The 13766-nt window shown below is 45.4% G+C and overlaps 1 protein-coding gene across 2 annotated transcripts in view; it reads left to right on the forward strand.

Annotated features, from left to right (window-relative positions):
• Positions 1-5069: 5069 nt before the first annotated feature.
• Positions 5070-13766, forward strand: part of OGFRL1 (opioid growth factor receptor like 1) — a 44018-nt gene continuing 35321 nt past the window's right edge. For both annotated transcript variants that reach the window (XM_044289973.1, XM_044289974.1), the window contains exon 1: positions 5070-5425. In XM_044289973.1, the coding sequence (XP_044145908.1) occupies positions 5219-5425 (207 nt within the window). In that variant the 5' untranslated portion in view covers positions 5070-5218. The remainder of the gene's footprint in view (positions 5426-13766) is intronic.

Genomic DNA, 13766 nt, shown 5'->3' on the forward strand with positions numbered 1-13766 from the left:
AGGAAGTCGCAGCTACTTAATGGTAGCTTTCTGTGTTTGCCTTGCAATCCTTTTTGTCTCACTTAGGGATCTGTAGCTTCTTCTCCTCAGCTGTTACTTGTCTGGCACTCCCAGCCTCTTTATATTCCCTTCTTCTCTGGTTGCCAGATATAGAGCTTCTTGCCTGGACTTCTATACTGATCCACTGGAGCTGTGTCGTTGTTATTCCTCGTTGTGGTACCAGAGCATTACCCTCCGGATCCCTGTTGTTCTTTTGTTGTCCGCTGTTGTCGCCCACCTGGGATTATATGTTTTGTCAGTATTGTCTGTCCTCTCCCTGGTGTTTCCCTTTAGTGTTAGTGGTGCGGACTAGTGTTCCCACCGCCCTATTCACTACTTAGGGCTCATCTTAGGGAAAGCCAGGGTTTAGGCATGTGATCGGCGTACGGGTGAGAAACCTGTCTAGGGAAGTCAGGTGCCAGCCTCAAGGTGAGTTAGGGGTCACCATCTTTCCCTCTCCCTTGGACAGGGCCTTCCCTTTTCCCTCCCTTTGCGTCACGTATGTGATCGGCACACCGGCCGTGATATACAGTCAGTCAAACATGTGGAGCGTGGAGTTCCAATGTGTGAAAACGTTGTATATGAGGCGATGTAGGGGAACACCATTCTGAGGTCAAGGAGGACGTGTTTTACGGTAAAGTAGCTGAAGTGCATGCACAGTTTTCTTTACATTTTCAAGACTTCTTGCTGTTGGGTGGAAGACTTCAGGAACTGGATAACAACCAGAATAAAGATTTGCGCCATGCAGGGCACATGGGTCAACCACCCTGATGCAGCGCAGACAGAATGTTCATGCCGTTATCGGTGACAATGGTTCCTAACACCCGTTGGCGAGGGGACAGCCAGGATTCAATTTCTTGGTTGATGATGCAGAGCAGTTTCTCTCTGGTGTGACTCTGTTCACCCAGGCTGACTAGGTGCAGAACGTCATGTCACTTCATACTTTGCATAGGTGGTATGCTGGAGGACTACTCTGAACTATGTCTACAGTGGAGGCTGAGGACAAGGTGAAGCATGAGAAGAGAGAGGAGGACATTGGTGCAGAAATACCATAATTATAACTCGGAGGCAGCATTGATATCACTTGGCCAAGATGCTGGTGTGGTTGGGCTGGAACCACATTTGCCCAGTGTGCTGTAAAGGACATATATTTTCCTTGACCATAGTTATAGCTCCACACGTCAGCGCTGGCATGAACTGTACCAGACGCCGACAGTCTCAAGGACTGGCCCACCTTCTGCTCAACATACAGTACAGACCAAAAGTTTGGACACACCTTCTCATTCAAAGAGTTTTTTCATGACTATGAAAATTGTAGATTCACACTGAAGGCATCAAAACTATGAATTAACACATGTGGAATTATATACATAACAAAAAAGTGTGAAACAACTGAAAATATGTCATATTCTAGGTTCTTCAAAGTAGCCACCTTTTGCTTTGATTACTGCTTTGCACACTCTTGGCATTCTCTTGATGAGCTTCAAGAGGTAGTCACCTGAAATGGTTTTCACTTCACAGGTGTGCCCTGTCAGGTTTAATAAGTGGGATTTCTTGCCTTATAAATGGGGTTGGGACCATCAGTTACGTTGTGGAGAAGTCAGGTGATTACACAGCTTATAGTCCTACTGAATAGACTGTTAGAATTTGTATTATGGCAAGAAAAAAGCAGCTAAGTAAAGAAAAACGACTGGCCATCATTACTTTAAAGGGCTTCTGTCACTCCACTAAATTCATATTTTTTTTTTTTGGTCTCCCTACAATCCTTATGCTGCGATTTCTTAATATATATAGCTATTACACTGTTTGGTTCAGTAGTTCTATCAAAAAACTGACTTTTATATTATGCAAATTACCTCTCTAGCAGCAGGTAGGGCGGCTACCTGCTGCTAGCAGCCGCATCCTCCATTCATAATGACGCCCCCTCCTCATGTTGATTGACAGGGCCAGCGGACGCGCTCGTCCTCTGACTGGCCCTGTCTCCGTTTTAAATCTCGCGCTGGTCTTCAGTTGGCGCAGGCGCACTCAGAGGAGGACGCTCGCTCAGCCGCTCCATCCTCAGCGCGCCTGTGCCGATGACGTCACATGTACACCCGGCGCAGGCGCACTGAGGATGGAGCGGCCGAGCGAGCGTCCTCCTCTGAGTGCGCCTGCGCCAACTGAAGACCGGCGCGTGATTTAAAACGGAGATAGGGCCAGTCAGAGGACGAGCGCGTCCGCTGGCCCTGTCAATCAACATGAGGAGGGGGCGTCATTATGAATGGAGGATGCGGCTGCTAGCAGCAGGTAGCCGCCCTACCTGCTGCTAGAGAGGTAATTTGCATAATATAAAAGTCAGTTTTTTGATAGAACTACTGAACCAAACAGTGTAATAGCTATATATATTAAGAAATCGCAGAATAAGGATTGTAGGGAGACCAAAAAAAAAAAATGAGTTTAGTGGAGTGACAGAAGCCCTTTAAGAAATGAAGGTTAGTCAGTCCGAAAAATTGGGAAAACTTTGAAAGTGTCCCCAAGTGCAGTCACAAAAACCATCAAGCGCTACAAAGAAACTGGTTCACATGCGGACCGCCCCAGGAAAGGAAGACCAAGAGTCACCTCTGCTGCGGAGGATAAGTTCATCCGAGTCACCAGCCTCAGAAATCGCAGGTTAACAGCAGCTCAGATTAGAGACCAGGTCAGTGCCACGCAGAGTTCTAGCAGCAGACACATCTCTAGAACAACTGTTAAGAGGAGACTGTGTGAATCAGGCCTTCATGGTAGAATATCTGCTAGGAAACCACTGCTAAGGACAGGCAACAAGCAGAAGAGACTTGTTTGGGCTAAAGAACACAAGGAATGGACATTAGACCAGTGGAAATCTGTGCTTTGGTCTAATGAGTCCAAATTTGAGATCTTTGGTTCCAACCACCGTGTCTTTGTGCGACGCAGAAAAGGTGAACGGATGGACTCTACATGCCTAGTTCCCACCGTGAAGCATGGAGGAGGAGGTGTGATGGTGTGGGGGTGCTTTGCTGGTGACACTGTTGGGGATTTATTCAAAATTAAAGGCATACTGAACCAGCATGGCTACCACAGCATCTTGCAGCGGCATGCTATTCCATCCGGTTTGCGTTTAGTTGGACCATCATTTATTTTTCAACAGGACAATGACCCCAAACACACCTCCAGGCTGTGTAAGGGCTATTTGACCATGAAGGAGAGTGATGGGGTGCTGCGCCAGATGACCTGGCCTCCACAGTCATCGGTCCTGAACCCAATCGAGATGGTTTGGGCTGAGCTGGACCGCAGAGTGAAGGCAAAAGGGCCAACAAGTGCTAAGCACCTCAAAACTGTTGTAAGACCATTTCAGGTGACTACCTCTTGAAGCTCATCAAGAGAATGCAAAGCAGTAATCAAAGCAAAAGGTGGCTACTTTGAAGAACCTAGAATATGACATATTTTCAGTTGTTTCACACTTTTTTGTTATGTATATAATTCCACATGTGTTAATAGTTTTGATGCCTTCAGTGTGAATCTACAATTTTCATAGTCATGAAAATAAAGAAAACTCTTTTAATGAGAATATGTGTCCAAACTTTTGGTCTGTACTGTAAGTATAAAAAAATGATGGGGGTCAGAATATAGTGATGTCAAAAAAATATAAAAAATAAAATTCTCAAATTTTAAAATTATGTGTAATCGCACGGAGCCAGAGAATGAAGGGCATGGGTCGGTTTTGCCACAAATGAAAAGCAGTGGGAAATAAAACACGTAAAACGGTGGAGGAATTGCATTTTTCTTTCCAATTCCACCCCATTTGGAATTTTTTTTACCGCTTCCAACTACATTTTATGCCATCATTAATGGTGGTGTCAGAAAGTACAACTTGTCCTGCAAAAAATAAGCGCTCATACAGCTATGTGACCGGAAATATAAAAAAGTTATGGCTCAAGGAAGATAAGGGAAAAAAACGAAAACGCAAAAAGGAAAAACCTCCGGTATCCCAATGGTTAAAGAGGATCTTTCACGGGTCCGAACCTTATAATATAACTAGTGGATCCTGTGGGGCATACTCATGGCATATTACAGTGCTTACTATTTTCTGTATGCGCTGCTCCATTCCCCAGCTGTGCCCCCCGTTCACTTTTCCTGCCTGGTATCTAAATTCATACCAGCATCGGTACAGGGAGGGGGAGACGGCCTCTCCCAATTGCAGTGGAGAGCGTCAGCCAGGGTGAAAAAAAAGCTAACCTTCTCTCTGGCAATGCCCATCTGCCCAGGGCTTCTGAGCAGAGTACGTATGTAGCTGGCTCCTACACTGCCCTGAAATTGTAGGCTTAGATAAGTCCAAGCGAGGCGGTATAATATTGTTAGGTACCCATCTGTGGAAGCCACCTTAACGCCTGGTAGATGGGCCCGACACAAGTTTGAAAAATGTGCACAAAGAGCTTCTATTTCCCCATTTATAGTAAGTATAATACCACTTTAATCTAGAATGATCCCCAACTCTCAGCTCTATTGTTTGTATTTTTTATCAACCATGTTTGCTTGATGGCTATGCACCTGTGACTATGAATTTGAATGTGCTAGTCTACATAATATTTATCAGTCATTATGGTTTTCCAATTTGTCTCGTAAAAATGTTGGCTGTCCCCGATTTTGGGATTAGATGGCCAGAAAAAAAGAAGAATTCTGGTTGCCAACCCTGCCTTCCTCCCTATGTTCCTCACGACCCCCTAAATTCCCACAGGACCACCTCAGCATGCTCCTCATCCCTCCCCTCACTGTCCTACCCACGACCCCCTAAAACCCCACAGGACCACCTCAGCATGCTCCTCGTCCCTCCCCTCACTGTCCTACTCACGACCCCCTAGGACTACAAACTAATGCCCTCTGACTACAGCCTTAGCAGAAGCCATTGCAAAGTGCTTCTCACTCCAGAGAACTGACTACTCCCAGGCAGAAAGCTGAGCCGTTAAGAAGTAGTTGGTCACGTGATGTGATGACGTGGGTGTTCCTTCCAGAGAAGGGGAAGTAGGAGTAGCTGCTAGCGACCAATAAAGGGGGGATCACCTGTCTCCTCCGCTCTCCGGGCAGGCAGCGCAGCACCGGCGGTCCCGGCAGTTGTAGTGTGAGGCCTGGCGCTCCGTGACATGCCAGCATCCGCTGCTGGGCACTGCTAGCACCCTCCGTGCCAATGGGCAATCTCCTGAATGGGGTCAGCTTCAAAGAGCCCACCAGTGTGGAGGAGTGCGACTCTACGTGGGACTCGGACTCCGGGGGAGAAGACCTGCTGGGAGAGGATGAGGAGGAAGCGGAGGGGGAAGACCAGACGCGCTGTGGCGGGGAGGACCAGCCCGGTGCTGAGGTGACGGCGGGCGACTGCACGGACCCCTCCAGCCAGGTACACGTGTGCAGAGCCAGGCATGGCACAGGGGGCATATGTGATCTACTTCTGCCCTACTTATTATACAGTGTGCAGTGCCATGTTATTAGTGGGCATAAAACTCCAACCGGCTGGACTGCTGCAGCTCTGCATTATCCGTCTACTTCCCAGACCAGGGGCACACAGACTATGGGCATGACTATATCTTTTATTGGGTACAGTGTAACTATATCTTACCATCTCTGCTGTGCTCCACTGCTGAGCAGGAACATGGGCACACCTGGTACATTCTGGGCATTACTGTTCTAGTGTGCATGACTGAGTATGTGGTATACTGCCACCAATGCCATATGCATCATTTATACATTTTTAGAAACTCGGTTATATCACTAGTAGTGTTGAGAGAACTTGTGGTTTCAAGTTCGGGTTATCTAAGAACTCCACTACCACGGACCATAACTTATGGATTCCACTACCACGGACCATAACTTATGGATTCCGCTACCACGGACCGTAACTTATGGAATCCGCTACCACGGACCATAACTTATGGAATCCGCTACCACGGACCATAACTTATGGAATCCGCTACCACGGACCATAACTTATGGAATCCGCTACCACGGACCATAACTTATGGAATCCGCTACCACGGACCATAACTTATGGATTCCGCTACCACGGACCATAACTTATGGATTCCGCTACCACGGACCATAACTTATGGATTCCGCTACCACGGACCATAACTTATGGATTCCGCTACCACGGACCATAACTTATGGATTCCGCTACCACGGACCATAACTTATGGATTCCGCTACCACGGACCATAACTTATGGATTCCGCTACCACGGTCCATAACTTATGGATTCCGCTACCACGGACCATAACGGAATTCTTTGATAACCCAAACTTGAAAACACAAGTTCACTCATCACATTTTCCAGAGATGTGTGGGATTTTAAAAATGCCAGAATAATATCTGTTATTTATTTATTTTGCCAAGTGTTTTTTTCCTGCTTTTTGGGTGTTTTTTACACACATTGGAGGAGATTTACTAATATTGTTGTAATGTTACAGAAATGTACTATACTGGCACATAGACCTTTTGTAAATTTGGTGTGTGTTAAATTCTGCGCCAGATTTATTATTGAGTTCTGTGCATGTGCCAGAAAATAATAATAATAATTACTTGTGCACCAAAATTGACAGATTTTCAGAACTGTGGTATTTCTTTTTTTCACTAAGGCTACTTTCACACTTGCGTTCGGGATACCGCTTGTGAGTTCCGTTTAAAGGCTCTCGCAAGCGCCCCGAACGTATCCGTACGGCCCCAATGCATTCTGAGTGGATGCGGATCTGCTCAGAATGCATCAGTATGGCTCCGTTTCGCCTCCGTTCCGCTCAGCAGGCGGACACCCGAACGCAGCTTGCAGCGTTTTGGTGTCCGTCTGGCCGTGCGGAGCAAAACGGATCCGTCCAGACTTACAATGCAAGTCAATGGGGACGGATCCATTTGTCGTTGACACAATATGGTGTGATTTCAAACGGATCCGTCCCCCGTTGACTTTCAATGCAAAGTCAGGACGGATCCGTCTAACTAACAATTAGACTTAGATTTCTTTTCTGAAATATAATGCAAACGGATCCGTTCTGAACGGATACCATCGTTTGCATATAGGTGCGGATCCGTCTGTGCAGAGACTAGACGGATCTGCTCCGAACGCAAGTGTGAAAGTAGCCTAACCGAGGAGAGAGTGGGGAAACATGTTATTAAGAGGTCATGCATACGACCGCGGTTTTGTTCCGCATTATATTTTTATTTCTTGTGGACCCGCTCATCTCACCGGGGAGCAAAAGGTGCGGCCAGAACACCCGTTTACTGTCTGCATCCATAAGTCCATTCCGCAGCCCTGCAAAAAAATTGAACATGTCCTGTTTTGCGGACAAGGATAGAACGTTTCTGAAGGAGTTAAAAAAAAAAAAAAAAAAAAAAAAAAATATGGCAGCAGGACCTCTGCAGGTATCTGTATTCTGCTGGTCCGCGATTTGCAGACTGCAAAAACTGCAACGGTTGTGTGTATGAGCCCTTTTTTAGTAAGACAGTGTAAACTTAGACATTCCTAAACTGCGCCAAATTGATCACCGTGGCTGATGTGGCACATCTATGAACTCTCTAGTCCAGGGATGGCCAACCTACGGCTCTCCAGCTGTTGTGAAACTACAACTCCCACTATGCCCTGCTGTAGGCAGTCTGGGAATGCTAGGAGAGCCTCAGGTTGGCCATCCCTGCGTCTAGTCTAAGCATGCGCCACCTATAAGTTGGCATTAAAACCACACTTTCACTGTAGCCACAGCCCTTGTTGGGTAAGGCGTAACAGGTTAGAAAAGTGTGTAAAACAGTTGATATAATGTGGCGGAAAGCGTGTATGTCAGTGTTTCTTTTTCTTCATGGCATTTTTCCCTTACAGAGAACATGATGTCAAAAAACGCCAAGAGATCCAGCATGTGTTTTCTTTAAAAAAATAATAAAAATACAAAAAAAGGCCACCCAGTGAACAAAAATGCCAGTAGCCATGTGTCCTGTGTTTTATATTTCCCATAGACTGTCAGCTAACATCTGGAGCTTTTTACCACAAGAAATGCACGTGAAAAAAACGCCACTAGAAACATAAAAGTGCAGAAAAAGACCAGCAAAAACCTATGTGCTAAATCTCCCTAGGGTGCCTTCACATGCTGCGGGACAGCTGTAGTTCACCTGATTAAAATGCTGCTTTTCTTCTTTTGATCTGAGGCTCAGTTCCCAAGATACTTTATCTTAATATGGAAGTTAGGCCTTTGGTGCAATGAGGACGTCAACATTGCTCTTGTTGCACATAACCGCTGTTCCTTTCTGTGGCCACAGAATGGAATAGAGCTTGGGTGCAACCCGATTACACCAAATACTTTTTCTTAACCCCTTTAGTACTATATGACATGTATACTCGTCATGGAGCACTGCTACTTAGTGCTCCATGATGAGTAGGGATCTCCGCTTACCAGTGAGGGTGATCCCAGGCCGGTGATTGCTCTGATTGTACAGATTAGCCAATCGGACAATAATAATGCTGGTGGAAGGTTCTGATCCCCACAGTTCATGGCTGTGGGGATCAGAACCTTGTAAAATGTCATATGATTCTCCCCTCCCCTCACCCTGTGCAGCCCTCAATGTGCCCCTTCCCTTTCAGGATGGCCGGCGTTGTGCAGAGTGTCATCTGACACTTTGGTGCCAACACTGATGTCAGCCATTTCAAGCAATGTCGGCCTTTTAAACGCTTCCATGCTGCGGTCCAATAGGACCACTATATGGAAGTGGTTAACAGGGAGGGAGCTCCCTTCTTCCCCCATCAGGCCACTGCTCTGCTGTGACAGCATTCCAATGGTTACTATGGCAACCGGACGCCTTCACAGGCATCTGGCTCGCCATTGTATATCTAAGCCTGATCAGCTGGTAGACCCCTGGGCTGTGGCCCACGGGAAAACTTTCCTGTAGGGTCTGTGGCCAATAATGTATTGTGATTGTCCATATTACTTCCTTTGCTGGCTTGATTTAATTGCTAATATCCAGAGGTTACAACCACCCTGCCATCCTGCAGCGGTGGTCACATTTGCACAGTATAGGAAAAAGGTGGCAGCTTATGTGCGCTCCCACGGTCCCGATCCAAGAGGCTGGCACTTTTTCCTATACTTTGTAAGCATGACCACCGCTGCTGAATTACAGGGACACGAGCAGTGTATAATGTGATGGGGGGAGGGAATGAATCAAGCCAGCAAAGAAGGCAATATGGACAATCACAATAAATGAGTGCCTTGTATTAACTTTCTCTCCCATGATAACTGCCATTCGCTGAAGTGAGACAACCCCTTGTCAACCTACAGTGAAGAACCTCCACAAGTGCGTGCCTATATCTATATGACGGTAGTTTGCTCCTTTTGTCATCAGCGCAGACTGATGCTGGAAGCTACTGTAGATACAGCACAGTTATAGGCTGCTTGTCTGCAGACTCCTGCCACTAGAGGGCGTGGAAGAGGAGTACATGGGATAACAGCCAGGGTCAGTGCTATGTGAAGTTCTGTTGGGACCGTTTGCTTAGAAAAGGGAGTGCGGTGCTCCTGTAATTACTGGGGAAGTGGCTGTGTGCTGTGAAAACTAGGGGAAAGTGGGGGAAAAAACAGGTAGATTTTAAAGGGGTTGTCCTCACATTGACACTTACCACATTTACAGTGTACGTGATAAGTGTCTGATCACTGAAGTCCCATGTTTGGATGGACATGCAGTCAAGCATGCACATTATTGCTCCATTCAGTCTGTGGGACTGACGGACAAATAGGAGGTACCGGACCCCCCCCCCCCCCCCCCCCCCATTCTCATGATTGTGTGAAGTGTCAAACTTGAGACAACTCCTCCTAAAAGTGAGGGACGCTCTTCAAACATCAAAGATCAACTGTCTGCTGGGGTCTGCTGTGCCCATCAGTGCCACAGAGGCATAGTCTCAACCACTGCTCCTAGCAGTGGTGCAAGGGACCCAGGTCCTTGCAGTCAGACCCCCCATTAATTTAGCGTCTATCCAGTGCATAGATGAGTACTTCTGGCTGGATCACCCCTTCAAGCCCAATGTATATTTATGGATGATGAAATAACTATTTTCCTTGTACATGCAGAGAATTATCTGGTTACACAAAGGTAAAAGTGTTTGCTGCGGGTTTTTTAAACAACAGACTTGCAGAATAAGCCAATTACCAGAAACTGCAAATGTGGACAAAACAAGTAGACTTTATCAATGGCACTTGTGCCTGGAGGATTCATGGAGCAATCTGTTTGATCCTATAGATTAGCTAAGGGAATATTTGAATCACTTAACCTATTAACACACAATTACTTGTGCAGCACAGAGGGAATCCAGATCCCTTAGTCCCGGATTTCAGGGCTGCACGATATGGGAATTTTGTGCGATTGCAATTAGGGCCCTAAAAATTGCGATAACGTTATGCGATGCAATATTTTAAGGGAATTGTGCTAGAGGTCTATTTGCTTGGATTTTCAAGGCAAAAGCACAGAGAAATTGCTGATAATGCTAAAATGTAGTTATGCTTAAAGGGCTTCTGTCAGCCCACTAAACCGTGATTTTTTTTTTTGGGTGAATAATAATCCCTACACTGTGAGCTCCCTATACATAAGCTAAATATTCATTTTGGTTCAGTAGAATTTGTTAAAAAGCTATTTTTATAATATGTAAATTACCTTGCTACCAGCAAGTAGGGCGGCTACTTGCTGGTAGCAGCCGCATCCTCCGATCCTAATGACGCCCCCTCCGCAGTGTGGTTGACAGGGCCCTGTTTGAATTCCAAATCTCGCGCCTGCGCAGTACCTGTCTTTAATCAGCGCAGGCGCACTGAGAGGCGGCCGCTCTCTCGGCTGCTCCATCCTCAATGCGCCTGCGCCGATGACGTCACATCTACACCAGGCGCATTGAGGATGGAGCGACCGAGAGAGCGGCCGCCTCTGTGCGCCTGCGCCGATTAAAGACAGGTACGGCGCAGGCGCGAGGTTTGGAATTCAAACAGGGCCAGCAGAGAACGATTCCGTTCCCTGGCACTGTCAATCACACTGCGGAGGGGGCGTCATTAGGATCAGAGGATGCGGCTGCTACCAGCAAGTAGCCGCCCTACTTGCTGGTAGCAAGGTAATTTACATATTATAAAAATAGCTTTTTAACAAATTCTACTGAACCAAAATGAATATTTAGCGTATGTATAGGGAGCTCGCAGTATAGGGATTATTATTAACCAAAAAAAAAAAACGGTTTAGTGGGCTGACAGAAGCCCTTTAACTGAAGAACTGAAATGCACAGTGTTTTTCAAAATAAAACATATTTTAGTAAATTAAGTAACATATTACTGCAAAAGTACAAAATACAAAACTTGCCATTTTCTTAATAGCACTGCACAGAACAGATAAATAGAAGAACATTTGTTCATTAAAGGGAACCTGTCACCAGGATTTTGTGTATAGAGCTGAGGACATGGGCTGCTAGATGGCCGCTAGCACATCCGCAATACCCAGTCCCCATAGCTCTGTGTGCTTTTATTGTGTAAAAAAAACGATTTGATACATATGCAAATTAACCTGAGATGAGTCCTATTCCCTGACTCATCTCACATACAGGACTCCTCTCAGGTTAATTTGCATATGTATCAAATCGGTTTTTTTACACAATAAAAGCACACAGAGCTATGGGGACTGGGTATTGTGGATGTGTTAGCGGTTATCTAGCAACCCATGTCCTCAGGTCTATACACAAAATCCCGGTGACAGGTTCCCTTTAAAATAACTACTTGCCTCCAGCCCCTCCTCCCTCCCCGCACTGTAACTGATGCATCGCCGGCCGCGCTGTGCAACATAGCAGCCGGCGATACATCCCTGTCAGCCACGTAAAGTCAACCATTACTTTATAAGACGCACTGCCATTTTCCCCCTATCGTCTTATAAAGCGAAAAATATGGTAATACAATTGCAGCATTTTTGGGTTGGCCAATTGGCGATTTGCGATATTGTGCAGGCCTAGTGTGTGTGTGTATATGTGTGTGTGTATGTATATATATATATATATATATATATATATATATATATATATATATATATATATATATATATATATATATATATATATATATATATATATATTTTATTTCTATATCTCTCTCACATACCAGTGATAGTGTTAGTGGGCCCTTGGAGGCTAGAACTCCATGGCAACATTTGGCCACTCACTCAGTAAGTGCCTGATCATTGGTGGTCCACTCACTGGTGCGTCTGCCAATTGGGAGAATGAGGGTTCATTCTCCCCTATCTAAATTGGAAGAGCCGAGATGTATGTACGATGCCACTTCATTTAGCTGAATGGGGCGGACGGAGATGGCCGAATGATTGTTCGCCATCTCTGGCAGTCAGTCCCATAGTTGAATGGAGCAGTGGACATGGATGTGTGTCTGCCGCGCCATTTAAATGGGGAGTATTTTTTTTTATTTTTTTTAAATGCTGGGATCCCTAGAGGTTGGACCCCCACCGATCTGTGGATAGAGGAGAGGTTGTCTTTATAGGACAATGTTCTTTAATCTTCCCTTATTTGGGAAACAAATTCTGACATGCTCTTTTCGACTTTATACGTAGTCCTTTTATACTGCTAGCAACAGCCAGGGATCTCGGCAAGTCATTTATTAGCAACCATATAGACATGCATGAAGTGTTGCTTTTTTTTTTTGTGACACCTCTTTGTGTATGGCAGTTATCACATATAAAGTGAAAATTATGAGATGTGAATTTAGCAACAACAAATAGAAAATCAAATTTTCTGTTAATATCCCGCATGATTTTAAGTTTGACATGAGACAATTCAAGAAATAACAGGGCAAGGCCTCTTGCACACAACTGTATGTGTGTGTGTGTGTATATATATATATATATATATATATATATTACTGATCTGCATTTTTTTATTTACTTTTGCAAATTTTGGATGTGGATCAATTTATGTAAATGGGATAACACAAATGCATCCGTATGTCTGCCCCCCCCCCCCCCCAAAAAAAAAAATAGAACAGAAATTGCGGGATGCATGTGGCCAGTATCCGTATTTTGCGGATCTGTGGTTTGCAGACCGCATAACCCATACGGTCTGGTGCAAGAGGCCTTAGGCTGGGTTCACATTGTTGTTTTTTCTCCTCCCCCCCCCCCCCCCCCCCCCCCCATGTTAAAGGGAATCTGTCAGCTGCAAAACGCCCCTAAAGCTAGAGTAAGCAGTGTATAGTGTAAGTGATTATGTAATTTTATCTTCATGCTTGCATTCTGATGCTGTGCTTCCACAAATGAGCAGTAAAATGCATTGAGAGGACTTCTGTTTGAGTCCTCTCCGTTATGTGGGTGAGCACGGGAGTCCGCTCAATGCATTTTATTGCTAGTTCGTCAGAGCACAGTGTTTGAATGGAAGTGGATTTGACTCGCCATTACTTATACTATACACCGCTTACTCTAGTTTGGGGGGGTTTTATGGAGCTGACAGACTCCCTTTTAAGTGTGTATACCAGGAAAGCTCCCAAGTAAATACTGATCCATTAGTCAGGCAGAGGCCATATAAGTATCCTTTTAACCTTGGTCTTGCCAGTATACAAATGTGGGTATGTTGCAAAAAAATTAGGAAGGAACAGCAAATTACACTGCACTATTCCGTCCTGCATGGTACAATAGGAAGACACATACATTAAATGTATTTGTTTTTTACAAGGTAGCCTAGGGGAGTTAGAAGACATCGTATGGCA

Source organism: Bufo gargarizans, chromosome 4, assembly GCF_014858855.1.
Source record: "Bufo gargarizans isolate SCDJY-AF-19 chromosome 4, ASM1485885v1, whole genome shotgun sequence".
In the NCBI taxonomy this organism is placed as follows: domain Eukaryota; kingdom Metazoa; phylum Chordata; class Amphibia; order Anura; family Bufonidae; genus Bufo; species Bufo gargarizans.